Source organism: Macaca nemestrina, chromosome X (genome assembly GCF_043159975.1).
Source record: "Macaca nemestrina isolate mMacNem1 chromosome X, mMacNem.hap1, whole genome shotgun sequence".
Classification (NCBI taxonomy): domain Eukaryota; kingdom Metazoa; phylum Chordata; class Mammalia; order Primates; family Cercopithecidae; genus Macaca; species Macaca nemestrina.
In genome coordinates, this window is record NC_092145.1 from 36,075,241 (window position 1) to 36,098,148 (window position 22,908).

A 22,908-nucleotide genomic window follows, 5' to 3' on the forward strand; every position below is an offset into this window, starting at 1 on the left:
GAAAGTGGCTAACTTGAGAAGCGGCGCTGTGGATGATTTTCTTTGCAAGTGTTTCATTTTTAGTACGTTTTCGCAGTAAGCTATTACACAGAGCTAATGATGCATGATGCACAGAGCATTTCAAGCTACTCTGAAGAAAAGGCACCTCGGGGAGCTGCCTGTTTTGTTTTGTTTTAATGTAAAGCCCATTGCAGACCTAAAGCCCTTACAAGGAACATGGTCTCACTGTCGCGCCGCTTAGAAATCCAGGGAAAAGCGTCAGACGAGCCGTGGGCTAACAACGGCTACCTGAGGGCACCTTCTAACCATATTCTCGAACCTCAGAGAACCTTCCTAAATTCCCTTTCTAGAGTCCCCGCCCTCTGCTTGTCACCGTAGTGCGTCAAAGGCCCGTAGTCGTCACTGGAGGGAAAAAAGTACGTCGCGCGAGATTCTGCGACGGGATTTGGAAGTTAGGGAACAGCCGCGGCGCAAGCGCACTGGCCTCACAACCCCGGACGGCACGCGGGTAGGTAGGCTAGAACCTAGAGGAGGGGAGCAGAGCGTGCTGGGGTCTTTTATCGCTCTCCGCGCAGTGCGTGGGTCTGCGGATCCGTGGAGGTGCGGAGCCTCACTCGGCCTCCCCGGCTCGCGCGTGAGTGCGGCGGAAGCCCTTCTGTTCCTCCACGAGTTGGAGGAGTGCAGCGGACGTGCACCCCGGTGTCGGGACGCGCACCCCGGTGTCGGGACGCGAGCTCGTGCTCCTCTTTTCCTCCTAACGGTGGCCCCCACGCACACACTCCAGTCCCCCCGAGAGTTGATCTTCGCCCTTCAGCGCGCGCCTCCTTACCCGGCCCCTCCCACAGGCCCCCCGTTTCCGCCCGCTTGCTAGCTACCTAGCTCGCGGTCCGTAGTCGGCTTCGTCCCTGGGGTCCCTGCTTGGGGGCGGAGAAGATGGCTGGAGGACGTCTGCTGTTGGGGGGCGACTTCCTGTCGCCGCCGCCGCTGCCCCCCCTCCCGCCGCCGCCGCTGCCGCCCCTCCCGCCGCCCCCGCCCGAGCCAGTGCTGGAGCAGTGGCGCTATAGCCACGAAAGTGACTGGCAGTGGGCTCTGCGGCGCAGCTTCATCTGTCGGCACCTGCACAGCTATCCCGGGGCTGCCCTCGACCAGCTCCTCGCCCTCTCCGCCGCCTGGACCAACCACGTCTTCCTGGGCTGCAGGTGAGTAAGGTGTGGGTGTCGGGTTAGGGACGGGGGTGAGAGATGGGTGATGGGGGATCGGGTTAGGGACTGCGGTGGGGAGGGATCGATGATGGTGGTTGGGATAGGGACGGGGGCGGGATGCGTAGGATAGCTTGGAGGCTGGATATTTGGAGGTGCTGGAGGGCACTAGAGGGATCACTCTTGCCCTGGGGGTGGGGTGGCCGACTGTGGTGGCTGGGCATGACATAACAGCTAGTAGGGCGCAGAGATCGCGGAAGCGGCCTCTCCAGGACCAGGGATGGAGATGAAGCAGCGCCTAGAAGAGGATTATTGAGAGATGGTCGTTGTAGTTGGTGGCGGTATTAGAGGACGTGGGAAATGATGAATAGCAGCATCTCGGACCTGCGTAGGGCCTTCCAAGCATGCAGTATCCGCAGAGAATATATTCGACAGTTGGGGTTGTGGGGGAAGGGCGAGGGGACCCCACTGTTCTAGTCTCCTCCTGACCACTCTCTTTTTCCATTCCCCTTAAATAAAACACCCCCCTCTACTTGCAGCCCCTAGCAGGGTCTTACTGTCTTCTCCTGGGGAGGCGGTACGTATCAGCTCTCAGAGCCGCAGCAGCGTCAGCCTTGCTTGTAGATTTGCGCATAATGTGTCTGGACTCAAACAAAGAAATGGATATATCTACTGTAAAAATGGATTGCCCTCTTTTTACCCTAAATGGGATCAGAGGATTAACATTTGGCTCTGAGTGAGGTTTTAGGGGTGTGTGTGTGTGTGTGTGTGTGTGTGTGTGTGGTTTTAGTGGTGTGTGTGTGTGTGGTGGGTGTGTGTGTGTGTGTGTGGTGGGGGTGTGTGTTTGTTTGTTTTTCCCCCCTTTCCTAGAACCTGGTGACGTTTTGAACAGGCCTCTTTGAAAGCTCTTTGCATTGAATGGAGACTGCAGTATGGTTCCAACGCAGTTCTTTTTTTTTTTTTTTTTTGAGCAGGCTGCTTGGACCTCTGTCCTTCAGAACCCCTAAATCGGCCCTATACTACTCATTCCTTTGAGAGACTGGGAGACGACTTCTTTCGACATTCCTGCAATCATAGTTTGTTTGTTTGTTTTTTTATCAGGAAGGGTGAGAAATTCTGGAATATGATCATGTCAATTTTGGCCAGTTCAGTTCCAGGAGTGACTGTAACAGATGCAGAAAAAGGATTGTCTACTCCTGCCCTTAATTATTGAACATGGCATTCAGTGTGATATACTTTGCTCTCATCACATAAATTTATTTTTTTTGTCTTCTGTAGGTTAGCATAATTTCTACCACCAGAGATAATGATTAGGAGGAACTGGTTACAACTGAGGAAGCCTTAGTTATTAAACAAGTCAGATAAATCTACTTGACCTTTGCCTAACAATGTTGTTCTTGAGTTCAAAAGTTACCTTTATCCTATAATCATAAGTCTCCATCATATCACAGAAGGCCGTCGGGAATCTGAATCCTTAAAATACAATAAAAACAAAAACTTGAATGAGGGTAACCATCCTTTGTGTTAATAAATCTTCCCACTAGAATGGAAGCTTCCTTAGGGATAGGGAGTTTGCTTTCTTGTTTACACCTTTATCCTCAGTGCCTAGAAGATTGCCTGCTAAATAATAGCTGCTCAATAAATGTGTGTGGAGTGAATGGATGTATACAGCTTTATGATGTATAACACATTTTAAATATTTATTTCATTTCCTACAACAACCTGGGGGATCAGGTGGCGTCTCATTTTTACTGCTAAATCAGTGGAGGCCAAGAAGTTAAGTGACGTGTCCAAGGTCTTACAGCTGGGGCTAGGACCCAGGTCTTCTGATGCCCAGACTGATGCTCTTTCCACTGAGCCACAGCTGCCATATTTGGGAAGGATGGATCATGAGTGAAAGCAAGTAACTGACATAAGCCACATCACTATATCTCAGGATTTAATTCCAAGAACAACACCCTTGTACATAAGCAGGGCATTAAAAACACAAAGTAGGCCAATGGTAGTTGGTGTTAAAGGCTCAAGCATTGCAGGCTGTTGTGTGTGCACTCAGGTGCATCTGTGGATACTATGTATGCTATAGTCACCATGTTACATTGTAGCTAAGTCAGTTTAGTTAATACAAGAATTGCCATTACATTATCAAATAGCTTAACTGAAAAGTAATGTTTGCATTATATCTGATAGCTTCCATATAGGAGAAAGGGAAGGGCCAATGAAGAATCTTGGAAGCTAGGGACCAAGTGCAGTCTTCCACTTTAGATGGGCTTTATGTTACCTCTCATCTTCAGGTGGGTAAAACTTGTGTTCCAATACTTGTTGATGTTAATGTAGATGTTGGCAGAGTTCTTGTTTTCTGTGACAGAATACTCTTCTCTCAAGTGAACTGCAGAATACATGGTGAAATAGCTCTTTCTAAACTTAAATTGTTAATTCTTTTTCTTTTTTTTTTTTTTTTTTTTTGAGACAGAGTCTTGCTCTGTCGCCCAGGCAGGAGTGCGGTGGCATGATCTCGGCTCACTGCAACCCCCACCTCCTGTGTTCAATCTATTCTCATGTCTCAGTCTCCTGAGTAGCTGGGATTGCGGGCATGCACCACTACACCTGGCTCATTTTTGTATTTTTGGTAGAGACGGGGTTTCGCCATTTTGGCCAGGCTGGTCTCGAACTCCTGGACTCAGGTGATCCGCCTGCCTTGGCTTCCCAAAGTGCTGGGATTACAGCAGTGAGTCACTGCACCTGGCCTTAAATTGTTGATTTGTTGCTCAAGGTTTATCACTTGACTTTTGGAACAGGCTGTGAACCAATAGCAAAGAGGAATTTCCTTGCTCTTTTTTCCCTCTGGCAAAATGTTTTGTGTTCCATTTTACTTGGGGCTGAAATAAACTTCTAGGTCAAATAAATCTTTGAAAATTCCTTCATCATAAGACCAAGCCAGGAGGAACTCAAATGTGCAGGGAAACAGAACATATTTCATTCCTTTTGGTGATGGTGGCAATTTCCACAGAACAAATTTGGGTATCTTCTTGACTCTGTAACTGGGGTTTTCAAACTTAAGTACACATCAAAATCACCTGTTAGGCTTGTTGAAACAGATTACTGGGTCCCAGCCCCAGGGTGTCTGACTTGGTAGGTCTGAGGTGGGACCTCACAATTTGTATTTTTGACAAGTTCCCAGGTGATGCCGATGTTGCTGATCCAGAGAACAGCACTCTCAGAACCACTGCTTTTTAGGATAAAATAAAAATGTTTCTATTCTGTTTTTTAATCATTTTCTCCCTCATTGTCCAGGCAACCAGAAAGCTCAAATGGCTAAAGTTGTTTCACTTCGTTTTTTCATTTGTCTGTTCCGTTCAAGTAAACAACTTAACCAAGAATTTTTTCTGCAAGCAATTTCTAAGATTTGTGGCTAGTGAAAAATTAGTTCAGTTTTCTGACCAACTACACCTGCAGCACTTAAATAATTGTACATATGAATGCCTAAAGAACTGTGTGATTTTTACTTAAAATTGTAGATAGTGTCTTTATATTTAATAAAGCAGTTTGATTAACTGGGGCATTTAGTTTTCCAGTCGTTGATCAATAAGATTAGAAGGAGAATCCTGGCCTACTATTTACCTTTGATGAGACATTAATTAATAGATAAAATACACCTTAAAATGAAACCAGCTTTGCTCCCTTATTTGTCTCTTCCTGGTTGATACAAGACTGGTGTTTGGAAGGTAGATGCTGGCTGGGCTCATGTTGCAAAACTGTGCACATAGTAGGGAGAGTGCAGCAATCACTAGCTAATTAAATGGGTGTGGGAGCTTTTGAAAGATTATCAGTAATCTGGGTATATGTTATTCACTTATGATGTCAGGAGTCTCATTAATTGTTGTTATTGTTGTTGTTGTTGTTTTAATAAAGATGGGGTTTCCCTGTGTGGCTCAGGCTGATCTTGAACTCCTGAGCTCAAGTGATCCACCTGCCTTGGCCTCCCAAAGTGCTGGGATTACAGGAGTGAGCCACCGTGCCTGGTCTGAGTCTTTTTTTCTTTTTCTTTTCTCTTCTCTTTTCTTTCCTTTTCTTTCTTTCTTTTTTTTTTTTTTTTTTTTTTTGTGACAGTATTTCGCTCTTGTTTCCCAGGCTGGAGTGCAATGGCGCGATCTCAGCTCACCACAACCTCCACCTCCTGAGTTCAAGTGATTCTCCTGCCTCAGCCTCCCTAGTAGCTGGGATTACAGGCGTGCACCACCACACCTGACTAATTTTGTATTTTAGTGGAGACAGGGTTTCTCCATGTTGGTCAGGCTGGTCTGGAACTCCTGACCTCAGGTGATCCGCCCACCTTGGCCTCCCAAAGTGCTGGGATTACAGGCATGAGCCACTGTGGCCAGCGTTTTTTTTGTTTTTTGTTTTTTGTTTTTTGTTTTTTGAGAGAGCCTTGCTCTGTCACCCAGGCTGAAGTGCAATGGCGTGATCTCAGCTCAGTGCAGCCTCCGCCTCCCAAGTTCAAGCCATTCTCCTGCCTCCACCTTCCAAGTAGCTGGGATTACAGGCGTGCACCACCACACCCAGCTAATTTTGTTTGTATTTTCAGTAGAGACAGGGTTTCACCATGTTGGCCAGGCTGGTCCTGACCTCAGGTGATCCGCCCACCTGGGTCTTCCAAAGCACTGGGATTACAGGCATGAGCCATTCCACCAGGCTCCGGCCCAAGTCTTATGAATAGTTTTTTTTTTTTAATTAGTTTTCCTTATGAATAGTTTTGAATAAACAATTTTATACTTGGAAACCTTAATCTTTGCTTAATTTTCAAATCTCAGCTTTTTTATTTGAACTTAGTAGAACAGTTTAATATATTTTTTTAAAGTTTTATAAAAAGGCTGTGCCTGGTGGCCCATGCCTGTAATCCCAGCACTTTGGGAGCCTGAGGCGGGCAGATCACGTGAGGTCAGGAGTTTGAGACCAGCCTGGCCAATGTGGTAAAACTCCATCTCTATCAGGCGTGATGATGGGTGCTTGTAGTCCCAGCTACTCGGGAGGCTGAGTTGGGAGAATCACTTGAACCTGGGAGGCAGGGGTTACAATGAGCCGAGATAGCATCACTGCACTTCAGCCTGGGCGCCAGATCGAGAGTCTGTCTCAAAAAAAAAAAAAAAAAAAAAGTTTGTAAGCATCTATTGCTGAATATTTATTAAATTTCACCTGCCATTGTATATTATAGTGGTTTATGTTATTCATAGGTATGCATATATATGCACCTGTTTTGTGTCCAGAGATGTAAAACTTACGAAGACAGATGTTTTTGTTCATTAGAAATCATCTTTTTATGTGCTAGATATGGTGGGATAGTTGAGTCACATCCTGGTTTCCAAAAGCTTGGTATACTATCAGCTACTTTTGAGAACCATAGACCTCAGAATTTTGGGATTCTTTTTTTTTCTTTTTCTTTTGAGACAGTCTTGCTCTGTCACCCAGGCTGGAGTGCAGCCTGTGATATCAGCTCACTGCAACCTCCGCCTCCCGGGTTCAAGCGATTCTCTTGCCTCAGCCTCCTGTGTAGCTGGGTCTACAGGCGCACACCACCACGACTGGCTAATTTTTGTATTTTTAATAGAGACAGGGTTTCACCATGTTGTCCAGGCTGGTCTTGAACTCCTAGCCTCAAGTGATCTGCCTGCCTCGGCCTCCCAAAGTGCTGGGATTACAGGCATGAGCCCCCATGCCCGGCCTGGTTTTCTTTTTTAAGCATTTATAATCTAAAGGGTAACTTAGCAGACTTAAAAATATAGTACGTGTGCATCTTAAAAAATTACTATATTAGACTTGCCTTAATGATATCTTACATTTTATTCAATAATACGAATAGCGTATAACCATTAAAACTCACGTGGTAATGATGTGGAGAAAAGGCTTATGGTACAGTAAATTAACAGAAAACCCCACCAGATTTCAAATCAACATAGATGACCTGATAGTGATGGGGAGTTATGGAAAACACAGAAAAAACATTAAAAAATAAACCTCAACATGGCCGGGACGCGGTGGCTCACACCTGTAATCCCAGCACCAAATTGGGAGGCTGAGGCAGGCAGATCACGAGGTCAGGAGTTCGAGACCAGCATGGCCAACATGGTGAAACCCAGTCTCTACTAAAAATACAAAAATTAGCTGGGTGTGATGGTGTGCTCCTGTAATCCCAGCTACTTGGGAGGCTGAGACAGGAGAATCCCTTGAACCGAGGAGGCGGAGGCTGCAGTGAGCCGAGATCACGCCATTGCCTGGGCAATAGAGTGAGACTCAGTCTCAAAAAAAAAAAAAAAAAAAAAGATTAATTTAAAAAAACCCAACATGTTGATGAAGTTATCAGTAGTTGGAGTTATTATTACTATTTTTGAGATAGGTTCTCACTCTGTCACCCAGGCTGGAGTGCAGTGGTGTGATCACAGCTCACTGTAGCCTCAACTTCCTAGGCTCAAGTGATTTGAGTAGTTGGGATTACAGGTGTATGCCACCATGTCCAGCTTTTTTTTTTTTTCCCTTCGTAGAGACAGGGTCTTGCCATGTTGCCCAGGCTGATCTCGAACTCCTGGGCTTAAGTGATCCTCTTGCCTTGGTCTCCCAGAGTGTTAGGATTACAGGTATGAGCCACCGCTCCCGGCCAGTGGTTGGGAATGTAGGTGCTTTTCTTGGTGGATTTTCTAAAATTCCTGGTGTTAAACGTGTTACTTTAAAACATACTATTAAAAAATAGACTCTGGAGAAACTGAATAATAAAAGCTTTACTGCCTTGGCTTACTTTAAATATGTGGCACCACTTCTTTATCTTTGGATAGCTACTCTGAATAATTGTAGAAGCCTCGTGGTCTTACTAAACACTCCAGATTCATATTTACATTGTTCTTTGAATAGTGAAGTGTTTGTTAGGTACTATATAGTCTTTTTCATTATTGTTCAAGCTGGCTGGGCTTCTTCAGTATTATGACTTCATAGCAAAGGACAGAGAACTGTATCAGCAACCTATGCAAAGACTTATTTTTATGGCCTATGGGTGAAGTTGAATTTTGTGGCAGATGTAATGAATAGGGTATAGTAAGTAGGTAGAGTAATTACTAATGCTGGAAGAAACCTGAGAAAAGTGAGCATGAATGAGTGAGCCCTAAGTGCATCACACCGTAAGACATATATGCCATTCGCAGTTGTACACTGTACTTGGAATCAGGCTCTAACTGAAGGTCTGGAGAATATTGACTGGAATTCAAGGTAAGTTGCCTGGTTGTAGGGCCACTTTTGGTAACAGGCGTGGGATTAGTAGTTTAAGATGTATAGACTCATCTCATTTTCATGGTGTTTTTTTTTTGTTTTTGAGATGGAGTTTTACTCTTGCTGCCCAGGCTGGAGTGCAATGGCATAATCTCGGCTCACTGCAACCTCTGCCTCCCGGGTTCAAGCGATTCTCCTGTCTCAGCCTCCCAAGTAGCTGGGATTACAGGCATGTGCCATCACACCCGGCTAATTTTTGTATTTTTAGTAGAGACAGGATTTGTCTATGTTGGTCAGGCTGGTCTCGAATTCCCGACCTCAGGTGATCCACCTGCCTTGGCCTCCCAGAGTGTTGGGATTACAGGTGTGAGCCACATGTGCCCGGCTTTTGTTTTTATCTCATATTTTGGAAATGGGACTCCCCAGTTTGAATGGAAGTGATATGTAGAATGTATTGTGTTTATTTTATTTTATTTTAATTATTTTTGAGACAGAGTCTCGCTCTTGTCGTCCAGACTGGAGTGCAGTGCTGCCATCTCAGCTCACTGCAACCTCCGCCTCCCAGGTTCAAGTGATTCTCCTGCCTCAGCCTCCCAAGTAGCTGGGATTACAGGCACCTGCCACCATGCCTGGCTAATTTTTGTGTTTTTAGTAGAGACGGGGTTTCACCATGTTGGCCAGGCTGGTCTTGAACTCCTGACCTCAGGTGATCTGCCCACCCCAGCCTCCCAAAGCATTGGGATTATAGGTGTGAGCCACCCTGCCCAGCCATATTGTGTTTTAGACTGTGCTTTCTGATGTTCAGATAAGAGTCAATGAAGATAAAATTACTCTTGGTATTTAAACACTCGTGCTAGCTTTAGCAGCAACAGTTGTCAATAGAAAGTGCAGGTTACAACTGAGCTAGCTTCCAGCAATCTGTCGGGGAGGCCACCGTGCCTTGACTTCTGTTTTGCGTGGAATGATACGTGATGGGTGTGCAACCTGTTCTGCTGAAAATGGAAAATGTTACCCTCCTTCTGGTTTAGAACTGATTCATGTAAAGGTGTGATAGTTACTCATTTTCAGAACTTTCTTCCCAAATGCTACCAGAAATCTCTTTTTTGGTCCTAGGCTGGGGAAGGCTCTGAAGGTAGGAAGGGAGAACAGGTAACCGTGATAACAAACACTTCACTTGAGCTCCTATTTCTGTTTCTCTGTAGTAAAATGTTATTCTATCAAGCAGTCAATCTTCATAAGGAGCCTTTTTTTAAAAAAAAAAAAAAAAAAAAAAGAGTCGGTCTCAGCCGGGTGCAGTTGCTCATGCTGTAATCCTAGCACTTTGGGAAGGTTGAGGCGGGTGGATTACCTGAGGTCAGGAGTTCAAGATCAGCCTGGCCAGCATAGCAAAACCCCGTCTCTACTAAAAAAAATACAAAAATTAGCTAGGCATGATGGCGCATGCCTGTAATCCCAGCTACTTGGGAGGCTGAGGCAGGAGAATTGCTTGAACCCAGGAGGTGGTGGTTGCAGTGAGCTGATATTGTGTCACTGCACTCCAGCCTGGGAGACAGAGCAAGACTCCCTCTCAAAAAAAAAAAAGAGAGAGAGAGAGAGAGGGTCTCACTCTGTCACCCAGGCTGGAGCGCAGTGGTGCTATCACAGCTCACTGCAGCCTTGACCTTCCCTGCTCAAGTGATCCTCCCACCTCAGCCTCCCAAGTAGCTGGGACTCCAGGCATGGGTCACCATGCCTGGCTATGTTTTTCGTTTGTTTTTTTATTTTTGAAATGATGGTGTTTTGCCATGTTGTCCAGGCTGGTCTTGAATTCCTGGCTTCAAGTGATCTGCCCACCTCCACCTCTCAATGTGCTGGGATTACAGGCATGAACCACTGTGCCCAGCCAGGAGACATTTTTTAATTGTATATTTTAAAACTTTGTCTTAAAATTTCAAACACACAAAAATAGAAAAGAGTTTAATGAATCCCATGTTCCCATCACTCAGCAATCATCAGCAGTCTGCCATACTACCCTTCTTCCTTCATCTATTCTGCCCTAGCTTTTTGTGGGCACTAGTCTGGAGTATATTTTTTAAAATCCTGACATCATTTCACCTGTACATTCTTCAGTACACATCTGTATCAGATAAGAATTTTTAAAAATAGAGTTACGATTGCATTATTCATGTTCAATAAAATTAACAGTAATTTCTTTTTTTTTTTTTTTTTTTTTGAGACGGAGTCTCGCTCTGTCGCCCAGGCTGGAGTGCAGTGGCCGGATCTCAGCTCACTGCAAGCTCCGCCTCCCGGGTTCGGGCCATTCTCCTGTCTCAGCCTCCTGAGTAGCTGGGACTACAGGCGCCCGCCACCTCGCCCGGCTAGTTTTTTGTATTTTTTAGTAGAGACGGGGTTTCACCGTGTTAGCCAGGATGGTCTCGATCTCCTGACCTCGTGATCCGCCCGTCTCGGCCTCCCAAAGTGCTGGGATTACAGGCTTGAGCCACCGCGCCCGGCCAGTAATTTCTTAAAAATCACCCAATGCCTCTTTCATGTCGTTTTCTTCATTTGTCTCAAATGTCTTTTTACAGTTTGATTCATTCATGATACAAAGTCTATACAGTGTATTTGATCCATCTCCTTTAACCTATAGCCACTCCCTCCTACAGTATTTATTTGATGACTGGGCTGTCACATACTGTTCCCTCATTCTGGAGTTGGATAGTTCCATTCTTGTGGTGTTTCACATGTTTCTGGGAGTCAGGAACTTGATTAGGTTCAAGTTTAATTCTCTGGAGAGCCATAATGCTTTCTAGATAGTGCCGTGATGTCCTATTGTATCACATCTTGGGGTACATGTTTCATTGTCCCACTTTTAGTGATATTAAGATGATAAAGTCCCCAATCAGCTTTTTAAACTGAAATTTTTCTTGAGATAATTATAGATTCACATGCAACTGTAAGAAATAATACAAAGAGATGGCCGGGTGCGGTGGCTCATGCCTGTAATCCCAGCACTTTGGAAGGCTGAGGCTGGCGGAGAGGTCAGGAGGTTGACACCAGCCTGGCCAACATGGTGAGACATGTTGAGTCTCACATGTCTTAGTGAGACAGGTATCTTACTAAAAATACAAAAATTAGCCCCGCATGGTGATGCATGCTTATGGTCCCAGCTACTTGGGCAACTGAATCAGGAGAATCACTTGAACCCAGGAGACGGAGGTTGCGGTGAGCCGAGATCACACCATTGCATTCCAGCATGGGTGACAGAGCGAGACTCTGTCTCAAAAAAAAAGTTCCTTTTTGTCTCAAGTAGTGTTCCATAGTGTATTTGTACCAGAATCTAACTATTCACCTGTTGAAGGACATCTGGGTTGATTGTAGTTTTGGGCTGTTACAAATAAAGCAGGTTTTTGTGTGAACATAAGTTCTCATTTCTCTGCAATAAATGTCCAAGAGTGTAATTGCAATTGCTGGATCAAGTGGTAACTGATTTTTTTTTTTTTTTTTTTTTTTGGAGGTGGAGTTTCATTCTTGTTGCCCAGGCTGGAGTGCAATGGTGCAATCTTGGCTCACTGCAACGTCCGCCTCCTGGGTTCAAGCGATTCTGCCTCAGCCTCCCGAGTAGCTGGGATTACAGGCATGTGCCACCACGTCCGACTAGTTTTGTCTTTTTAGTAGAGACGGGGTTTCTCTATGTTGGTCAGGCTGGTCTCAAACTCCCGACCTCAGGTAATCCGCCCACCTTGGCCTCCCAAAGTGCTGGGATTACAAGCGTGAGCCACCGCACCCAGTCTGATGTTTGGTTTTATAAGCAGCTACCAAACTGTTTTCCAGAGTGACTGTATAATTTTACATTCCCAGCAGCAATGTCTGAGTGATCCAGTTTCTTCTCATTTTTGCCAGCATTTGGTATTGTCACTTTTTTTTTTTTTTGGAGACGGAGTCTTGCTGTGTCACCCAGGCTGCAGTGCAGTGACACAATCCCGGCTCTCTACAACCTCTGCCTCCCAGGTTCAAGTGATTCTCTTGCCTCATACTCCTGAGGAGCTGTGATTATAGGCACATGCCACCACGCCAAGCTAATTTTTGTATTTTTAGTAGAGACGGGATTTCACCGTGTTGGTCAGGCTGGTCTTGAACTCCTGACCTCGTGAATCACCCGTCTTGGCCTCCCAAAGTGCTGGGATTACAGGCGTGAGCTACCGTGCCCAGCCATTGTCACTTTTTTATTTTGGCCATTCTAATAAGTGTATAGTGATACCTCATTGTGATTTTTAAATTGCATTTCCCTGCTGGCTAGTGATGAACATCTTTTCATGTGCTTATTTGCAATCTGTCTATCCTCTTTGGTGAAATATTTTGTTTATGTCTTTTGTTCATTTTTTAATTTGATTTTTACTGTTGAGTTTTAGGTACTAGTCTTTTGTCAAGTGTGTGGTTTACAACTATTTTCTCCCAGTCTTCAGCTTGACTTTTCATCCTCTTCACAGTCTTTCAAGAGCAAAAATTTTTACTTTTTTTTTTTTTTTTTTTGAGACAGAGTCTTGCTCTGTCACCCAGACCCAGACTGGAGTGCAGTGGCGCGATCTCGGCTCACTGCAACCTCCACCTCCCGGGTTCGAGTGATTCTCCTGCCTCAGTCTTCCAAGTAGCTTGGACTGCAGGTGTGTAGCACCATGCCCAGCTATTTTTTTTTTCTATTTTTGTAGAGAGAGGGTGTTGCCATGTTGGCCAGGCTGGTCTTGAACTCCTGACCTCAAGTAATCCACCTGCCTTGGCCTCCCAAAGTGCTGGGATTATGGGAGTGAGCCACCGCACCCAGCCAAAACTTTTTAATTTCAGTGAGGTCCGTTTTATCACCAGTTTCTTTATGGATGGATCATGCTTGCTATCAAGCCTAAGAACTGTTTGCCTAGCTCTAGATCCCACAGATTTTCTCTTGTGTTTTTTTCAATAAAAGTTTCAGGCCGGGCGCGGTGGCTCAAGCCTGTAATCCCAGCACTTTGGGAGGCCGAGACGGGCGGATCACGAGGTCAGGAGATAGAGACCATCCTGGCTAACACGGTGAAACCCCGTCTCTACTAAAAAATACAAAAAACTAGCCGGGCGAGGTGGCGGGCGCCTGTAGTCCCGGCTACTCGGGAGGCTGAGGCAGGAGAATGGCGTAAAAACCCAGGAGGCAGAGCTTGCAGTGAGCTGAGATCCGGCCACTGCACTCCAGCCTGGGCGACACAGCGAGACTCCGTCTCAAAAAAAAAAAAAAAAAAAAAGTTTCATAGTTTTACATTTAGGTTTATGATGCATTTTGAGTTAGTTTTTTGTAAGGTGTGAGGTTTAGGTTGTAGAGTTTTGTTTTTTGTTTGTTTGTTTGTTTTTTGTTTTGCCTATGGATGCCCACTTGTTGCGGTGCCATTTGTTGAGAAGGCTATCCTTCCTCCATTGAATTGCCTTGGCACCTTTGTCAGTAATCAGTTGAGAATATTTGCTTGGGTCTGACTGTGAGTTCTTCCTCCATTAGCTTTTCACCTAATAGGTTTAGCAGCCATTGATTGATTGATTGGTTGGTTGATTTTTTTTTTTTTTTTGAGATGGAGTCTAGCTCTGTCGCCCAGGCTGGAGTGCAGTGGCATAATCTCGGCTCGCTGCAGCCTCTGCCTCCCAGGTTCAAGCAGTTTTCCTGCCTCAGCCTCCTGAGTAGCTGGTATTACAGGTGTCCACCACCATGCCCGGGTAATTTTTGTATTTTTAGTAGAGATGGAGTTTCACTATGTTGGCCAGGCTGTTCTCAAACTCCTGACCTCAAGTGATCCACCTGCTTCGGCCTTCCAAAGTGCCGAGATTACAGGTGTGAGCCACCATACCCGCCTGATGATCGTTTTTTATTTTATTATAGGTTACGAAATGGTAGTAGTCCATCGTTCCTTCATTTATTAGCTGGAATGCTTCTCTAAAAGATATTTTCCTCATCATCTCTTTGGTTGCTCTAAGTACAGTTTATACAGGAAAATGCAGGATAAATGTTTGCTTTCTTCCTTTCATATTTACCTGTTTGCAGAATAATGACATGGTTCCTTCCATCCTTCAAAGGTGACCAATAATAGTTTGTAAGTATCATTATGAACTAATGGATTTTCAACATATTTGATGTGTTTCAATCCATTGCCATCATTGTTCTTATCGATATTTTAGTTGGCTCACTTTGCCAGTATGAGTTTATTCAGATTGGCTTCTGAGTCCATTTGACACAACCCCTTTGATCTTTGACAGATTCCTTGGTTTTAGGTGCTAGAAGATTTCTCAGGCTCACCTTAGACATTTCCTGCCACAGACTTAGAATCAGCCACTTCTCTAAGGACCCTGATTCCATTTCAAGAGAAGTGGTAGAGACCACAATCAAAACAAATCATGAATTTATACTGATATTTTCAATTCAAATTAAGGTTTTTGCTAAAAATTTTTTGAGTTTATATTTGTATGTCTTATGCTGAAAAAATCTTGATTTCCTAATTAGTAACATAATTATTCATTTGATGGGTAAATATTTTAGGGCCGATTCTTTGGTTTTATAGCCAAAATACCCTGTTGATAAAGTCTTGTGGGAGCAATTATGAGACTGGCTTATTTTGAAGCTTTTTTGAAAAGACATCCTTACCTGTTTTAACTCTAGATTATATTAACTTAAATAGGTACAGCCCACGCCTGATGGAAAAAATTCTCCAAATGGCTGAAGGTATTGATATTGGGGAGATGCCTTCATATGATCTGGTGCTGTCCAAGCCTTCCAAAGGTCAAAAACGCCACCTCTCAACATGTGATGGTGAGTATACTTGTTTCTGAAAGGTGGGATTTGAAGAAACATGGCTTTCAAAAATGGTATGAGTGTGGTATATGATTTCAAATAACATTGGTAATATTAGTTCTTACGGGTAAAAGAGTTTTAGCTTTTAGTTATATACACTTTTTTGAGTATGCTAAATAGAATTGAAAACTAAGAATATCGAAATCATATTACTATGCAGTCCTTGAAATTTATGCCATGGAACCGCCCTCTAAATAAAATCTTATCCTGTGATCACTTGAGCATCTAAATCCCTAAATCCTCTTGGATGGGTCCGGGATGGACGAGCTTTCTACTGAGCAGTGTTACAGGGAGGAAGCTCTAGTGTCTAGTATAGCCTCATCAGAGTTCATCTATAGCTTTAAATTTGGCATCTCACATAAATCATTAGTTTCCAGCTGTTGTTTGTTCTAGAAAGAAAATAGAGCAAACACCCTTTTGTGATGAATGGGTCAGAGCTGAGGTTTTGAAGTTGAAAACTTTTGATCATTCTTTTTCTTTGATTTTTAGTCACAACTATGTAAAGCACCATCACAGAGTCACTCACCTCTGATACAAAAGAGAAAGGCTTTGTAACTGCCTCTGCTCATCATCTGCCTTGCATTAGAACCATCTTTCCCATTTTCAATCCTTAAGTGAGCTTTTCAGCATGGGTGGTATGAGATTGTACTGGAACAATCTTCCAGTCCACTTCACCTTCCAGCACAAGTGAAGAGTACACTTCACCTGTGCTTTAGCTCATTTGATGCAAAAGCAGCTACCAGTAATGTGTGGTGGTGACCTGCATACTTGACTCAATGGTGTATTTTCTATCAAGGGTCTTCCCATACATGTGGAAAGACAGGGAACATCCCTCCTTATGCTGGAATCTTACATTGATAATTGAGTCCCTTCACCCAAATGATGTGAAGTTTTTGCGATGGAAGTATCTTGTACCAGCAATGCAGCTTGCAAATAATATGGTTGGTACTATTTTCCTGTTTGGTTCTTTTGAAATATTCCCATTTTAATGAATTGTAAATTTCACTCATTCTATAGGTCAAAATCCTCCTAAAAAGCAAGCCGGTTCCAAATTCCATGCGAGACCTCGTTTTGAGCCTGTACATTTTGTAGCTAGTAGTTCAAAAGATGAAAGACAGGAAGATCCTTATGGCCCTCAAACAAAAGAGGTAAATGAACAAACACATTTTGCCAGCTTGCCAAGAGACATCTACCAAGATTATACTCAAGACTCTTTCAGTATACAAGATGGGAATTCTCAGTATTGTGATTCATCAGGATTCATTCTCACAAAAGACCAGCCTGTAGCAGCCAACATGTATTTTGACAGTGGGAACCCTGCCCCAAGCAGCACATCACAGCAGGCAAACTCTCAGTCAACTCCTGAGCCTTCACCATCACAGACATTTCCCGAGTCCGTGGTAGCCGAGAAGCAGTATTTTATTGAAAAGTTAACGGCGACAATCTGGAAGAACCTTTCTAATCCAGAGATGACTTCTGGATCTGATAAAATTAATTATACATATATGTTAACTCGTTGTATTCAGGCATGTAAGACAAATCCTGAGTATATATATGCTCCTTTAAAGGAAATTCCTCCTGCTGACATCCCCAAAAATAAAAAACTTCTAACTGATGGCTATGCTTGTGAAGTTAGATGCCAAAATATCTACTTAACTACAGGTTATGCTGGCAGCAAGAATGGGTCCAGGGATCGAGCTACAGAACTAGCTGTAAAACTCTTGCAGAAACGTATTGAAGTTAGAGTTGTCCGGCGGAAATTCAAACATACGTTTGGAGAGGACCTCGTGGTGTGTCAGATTGGCATGTCCTCCTATGAATTTCCTCCAGCTCTGAAACCACCAGAAGACCTGGTGGTACTGGGTAAAGATGCTTCCGGGCAGCCAGTTTTTAATGCTTCCGCCAAACACTGGACCAATTTTGTCATTACAGAAAATGCAAATGATGCAATTGGTATCCTTAACAATTCTGCCTCATTCAACAAGATGTCAATTGAATACAAATATGAGATGATGCCAAATCGCACATGGCGTTGTCGAGTGTTTTTACAAGATCACTGCTTAGCTGAAGGTTATGGAACCAAGAAAACAAGTAAACATGCAGCTGCCGACGAGGCTTTGAAAATTCTTCAAAAAACACAGCCCACTTATCCATCTGTCAAAAGTTCACAATGCCATACAGGCTCTTCACCCAGAGGATCTGGAAAGAAGAAAGATATAAAGGATCTTGTAGTTTATGAGAATTCTTCAAATCCCGTGTGCACGCTGAATGACACAGCTCAGTTTAACCGAATGACAGTTGAGTATGTCTATGAAAGGATGACAGGCCTCCGCTGGAAATGCAAAGTGATTCTAGAGAGTGAAGTAATTGCAGAAGCAGTTGGGGTGAAGAAAACTGTCAAATATGAAGCTGCTGGGGAAGCTGTGAAAACCCTCAAAAAGACCCAGCCAACTGTCATTAACAACTTGAAGAAAGGAGCTGTTGAAGATGTGATTTCAAGAAATGAAATTCAGGGCCGCTCAGCAGAGGAGGCTTACAAACAACAAATCAAAGAAGATAACATTGGAAATCAGCTTCTGAGAAAGATGGGTTGGACTGGTGGTGGTTTAGGTAAATCTGGTGAGGGCATACGGGAGCCTATCTCAGTCAAAGAGCAGCATAAGCGGGAAGGGCTTGGTCTGGATGTAGAGAGGGTGAATAAAATTGCCAAGAGAGATATTGAACAGATCATCAGAAACTATGCCCGCTCCGAGAGCCACACAGATTTGACTTTCTCTAGAGAGCTGACTAATGACGAACGGAAGCAAATACATCAGATTGCCCAGAAGTATGGTCTTAAGAGTAAGTCTCATGGGGTGGGCCATGATAGGTACCTGGTGGTAGGTAGAAAAAGACGGAAGGAAGACCTACTAGATCAGCTCAAACAGGAAGGCCAAGTGGGCCATTACGAGCTTGTTATGCCTCAAGCAAATTGAGATCTTACTAATTTATTTTGTAAATGCCTAATGAGGCAGATTTTTGAATTAAAGAGATGCTACATGTTCCGGTTGCAGAGTATATTCATAAGATGTCTCACCTTGTTCATTTCACATAGTGGTTTATTAGATATTGGAACCTAAAGAATTCTGTCTACTTGTATTAGCTTAATCCAGCAGATGATATTGTGCAGTTACTGTTTGTGTCTTTGATATTGCTGTGTCCCTCAGATTTTAGTAGTTTGACAAGCAAGAACACATATCCAAATGGAATTTTACCCTGAGAAATTCTCATTTTAAAGGGCATAGCACAGCAACCTGCAACAATATGTAAAGTTGATATTGACTACAATAAAAATCCAGTCTTAATTCCAGATTTACTGAAAATGTCAGATCATTTTGTATTAATCTATTTTCATCTTTGTGTGAAGCCAGTTATAGAATGTTTAACAATAAATTGTGCTGTACACGTAAATGTCCTTACCAACTAAATGATGTAAAAGTTTCTTAAAGTAATTTTAGTGTTCATTTATTTATAACTTCTGCCATGTGATTTCCAGAATATTGGAAGTGATTTACTGTATCTTGTGATATATGGGTTTTAACAAATTCTAGTCTTCACGCTGAGAGAGCACTACTTGAGAGAGCAGTTGAAAGTTTCAAAAACTTTGGTTCAATCTGAAGAAAGGAAGCTTGACTGTTTGTTCTTGGTGCCTTGCAGAGAGACTCACAGCAACTCTCCATTATAGCTTTCACACGGTTTGGATGTGCAGCACATCCAAGGCAACCACAGCTGTGGTAGAGCTTGGTAAAAGACTGAAGATACATTGGTGCTTTGATGAAAAGGTCAGTTGGCTGGTCCCTCTCTCAAAAAGCTTATTAAGCCTGAAAAGCCAACTTTGTAACATATTTAAAACTGCTATTTTCGCTTATTTCTGGAATGTAAAAAAAAAAAAATGTATAAAAAGAATTAGTGTATGCTTCCTGAATAAAAAGGAGCCAAAGTTGATCAGAATGGTGGCGTGCTCATTTCCGGGCAGCAGCCTTGTAGCAGCACTGGGTCTCTGGAGAACGGAAGTGGTGTTTGCACAGAATAGTTCAGCACCCAGAGCACATGTGGATGAATGTCCGGATTTAACAGATAGGAATCAGTCAACTATCACTTTTTTCCTGTGGGTCAACATGCTGGCTTCAACCAAATCTTAGGCCGCTCCCTTTTATGTGATTTTGGTTTTGTATCTCAGGTAAATCAAGTATAACCTCATAAAAGCACAGGGGAATTTACCATTGATCATTAGACACCTCTAATGAAATGATGTTCGGGACAATTAGGTGGTTTACAGTGCTTGAAAACATTTAGCACCATGCTTGACATGTAATTGGCCAACAAGAAATTGTAATTTCCTTTCCCCTGTTTTGTTTGTTTGTTTGTTTTTGAGATGGAGTTTCGCTCTTCTTGCCCAGGCTGGAGTGCAATGGTGTGGTCTCGACTCACTGCAGCCTCCACCTCTTGGATTCAAATGATTCTCCTGTGTCAACCTCCCAAGTAGCTGGGATTACAGGCACCCGCTGCCACGCCTGGCTGATTTTTGTATTTTTAGTAGAGACGGGATTTCACCATGTTGACCAGGCTGGTCTTGAAGTCCTGACCCTCAGGCAATCTGCCCACCTCGGCCTCCCAAAGTGCTGGGATTACAGGTTTGAGCCAACGCGCCCGGCCCTGTTTTTTATATTTTACATTAAGCGGCTGCCCACTGTGGTTAAATTAATGCTTAAAAAACATAAAAGGATTAGCCTTTATACCTGGATCTCTGTAACTGGTAATCATCTACAGTAACTAACCAGTGTGATAATGGTTTTCCATTAACGGTCTTTCTACAGTGCATAGCCTTTCTTAATGTAGGTAGGAAGAGAAATGAGGTGTACATTTTATTTTGGCACTTCATATTAACATTGGCAAAAAGAACTAAGCAATATATTTATAGATATTATAGGATTACAATTTTTTTTTCTTTTTTTTTTTTGAGACAGGGTCCCACTCCGGTTACCCAGTCTGGAGTGCAGTGGCGCAATCTCAGCTCATTGCAACTTCCGCCTCTGGAGTAGCTGGGACTACAGGTGCACACCACCTGGCCTGGCTAATTTTTTGTATTTTTAGTGGAAATGGGATTCTGGTCTCAAGCTCCTGGAGTTACACAGCCCACCCTCTTCAGCCTCCCAAAGTGCTAGGATTACAGGCATGAGCCACTACACCTGGACTACAATTTTGTTCTGTTTTTCATTTACAAGGTTCATACCAGCCTTCAGAAGCTATGGTTGAATTTGTGAGTTAGAAAAAACCTGCCTTCAATTCTCTGAGTAAGAGTGGCTTTGGGATTAAGGGATATGAAAAGTGGACTGATTACTCTCTTTAGATTTCTTTCTTCTTCCCCAAATGATTTTGAGGCGGGGAAAGGTAGGGGAATGTTAAATGTGAATCTGGTTTGTCTAGGTGAGTCCTACAGAACAGAATATTAAGGTAATTACAGTTAGGAAGGCTCCCAAATAATTGCACCAAGTAGATACAAATTTGGTTACTGGATTTGAGGGGCCAGATTGCCTAACTTCTTAGGATCTGTGATACTGATACAGAATTAGAGCAAAATCACCTAAAACTTGCTTGAGGATAAAATAATGTTGAGAATGGCGTTGGCATGAATGAGCTGCTGACAAGCTTGCTGTTGTTCCATTTTGTCCCCTTTCAGTTGGTTACTGTATTTTCCCTTTCTTTGAAATGTAGTCATTCTTAACCCAGAAACCTTCTATAAAATCTGCACAGGTACATGAGCAATTTCAAATTTTATTTGGATTACTTGTTTTTTATACTGAAGAACTAACTGTGCTTTCCATTTTATATCTAGCTTTTAGTGTCACAGATGTACTTTTTGGATTTTTTTCCTCCCCTTTGATTGCAAAATGAATGGAAATATCATGCCTTTTGTTGGGATTCTTTTTTAGTAGTATACAATGCATTCTCTTTGCTATGAGTAACCCCTGAGCTGGAGATGGGTCCTAAATAAAGGATTCTAATTGCAGCTTTGGTTCTTCATCATACCTCCTTCCCCACATCAGCACATGCAGAATTGAAAAGTTCAAACCTGACTGCCATTTGAAAAAGGGACCGTGCAAATTTGTTTTCATTAACTTTGTTATCAATACATGTAGCCTGTGGTGTTTAAAGGGAGAAAGAGGCAATTAGCATAAAATGTTCAAATGAATGGTTTGTGGTGCCTTTGACCATGCATATGTTGTTTTTGGGAGGTCAGCTTGTTGGCTCTGTTGTAAGGTTTTAAACGGATTATCCTATGAAAGAGATTGGGTATAGTGTTTCTCAGGAGGTGTACAAAAGAAAAAAGTTATTAAACCTGACCATTCTGAGTCTCGCCTTACATTTTTTCAGGTATGATTAACAGTGTCAATATTTAAAGCACTCAGCCACATAGCAGGATGAAAAAGTTAATGCAAAACGAATCCACCAAATAGAAAAATTTAATGTGGTTCTACTTTGAAGCAGAAATGGACTTGAGGGAAAATATTAAGCAAATTGAAGGACATTGCTCCTAGGTGAAACAATCCAAGTAATGTGGTAATTAGTGCAGATTGTACTTCTCCATACTGAGGCTTCAAGTACCATGTCTTAAAAGATGAATGGGATACATGCATCCTAAGGACTTAACTTCATTTAGCACCATCCACCCAACCAAACAAGTACGAAGAGGTGGTAGTTTTTACAGTCATTGTCCTTGCCTCTTTAAAATGAGATGGGTTGCTCCTCAGAAGAAAGCAGAGTTTTGTTTAATCAAAGTGATTGAGGATATCTGTACTCCCAAATTTTACATAGGATTTAAAATACCATCTAGACTGGGCGCGGTGGCTCACACTTGTAATCCCAGCACTTTGGGAGGCTGAGGCAGGTGGATCATGAGGTCAGGAGTTCAAGACCAGCCTGGCCAACACAGTGAAACCCCGTCTCTACTAAAAATACAAAAATCAGCTGGGCGTGGTGGCGGGCACCTGTAATCCCAGCTACTCGGGAGGCTGAGGCAGGAGAATCACTTGAACCCCGGAGGCAGAGGTGGCAGTGAGCCAAAATTGCACCACTGTACTCCAGTCTGGACGACAGAGCTAGATTCCATCTCAAAAAAAAAAAAAAATCTAGTAGTTTGGTACTGTTTGTTTTTGAGCTAGGGCTTTTAAAGAGGTGGAATGTCAGGATCAACAAGTTAGATCTTGGTCTCTGAGGGTGCGTCTCGTTCTGTCACCAGGCTGGAGTGCAGTAGCACAATCTTGCCTCACTGCAACCTCCGCCTCCCGGGTTCAAGCGATTCTCCTGCCCTCAGCCTCCCAAGCAGCTGGGACTACAGGGGCGTGCCACCACGCCTGGCTAATTTTTTTGTATTTTTAGTAAAGACAGGGTTTCACCGTGTTAGCCAGGATGGTCTTGATCTTCTGACCTCGTGATCTGCCCGCCTCGGCCTCCCAAAGTGTTGGGATTACCGGCATGAACCACTGCGCCCAGCTCTGTATTGTTAATGTTTAAAAAGCATTACCACTTATGACTGGAAAGAAAAAAAAAGGTTCTCTCCAGAAGTATCTGTCTTTTCTTTTC

The 22,908-nt window shown here is 43.3% G+C and overlaps 1 protein-coding gene across 3 annotated transcripts; it reads left to right on the top strand.

The window, feature by feature from the left end:
* The first annotated feature begins 252 nt into the window (after nucleotides 1–252).
* LOC105468394 (NFKB repressing factor) lies at nucleotides 253–19,269 on the top strand. Of its 3 annotated transcripts, none has more exons than XM_011718514.3 (3): nucleotides 253–1,199; nucleotides 15,113–15,243; nucleotides 16,303–19,269. In XM_011718514.3, the coding sequence occupies exons 1-3, from the start codon at nucleotides 934–936 to the stop codon at nucleotides 18,258–18,260; spliced, it is 2,355 nt and encodes a 784-aa protein (XP_011716816.2). In that variant the 5' UTR covers nucleotides 253–933; the 3' UTR covers nucleotides 18,261–19,269. The 3 variants fall into 3 exon arrangements, with proteins under 3 accessions (XP_011716816.2, XP_070945390.1, XP_011716817.1); XM_071089289.1 differs by lacking the exon at nucleotides 253–1,199 and adding an exon at nucleotides 3,387–3,490; XM_011718515.3 differs by lacking the exon at nucleotides 253–1,199 and adding an exon at nucleotides 13,705–14,530.
* The last annotated feature ends 3,639 nt before the right edge of the window (nucleotides 19,270–22,908 follow it).

Bases quoted from the DNA above. Each gene is read 5' to 3' on its own strand.
- LOC105468394 (XM_011718514.3), top strand. From the start codon at position 934: ATGGCTGGAGGACGTCTGCTGTTGGGGGGCGACTTCCTGTCGCCGCCG. The intron at 1,200-15,112 runs GTGAGTAAGGTG...TAACTTAAATAG, and splicing joins CACGTCTTCCTGGGCTGCAG to GTACAGCCCACGCCTGATGG. The intron at 15,244-16,302 runs GTGAGTATACTT...CTCATTCTATAG, and splicing joins CCACCTCTCAACATGTGATG to GTCAAAATCCTCCTAAAAAG.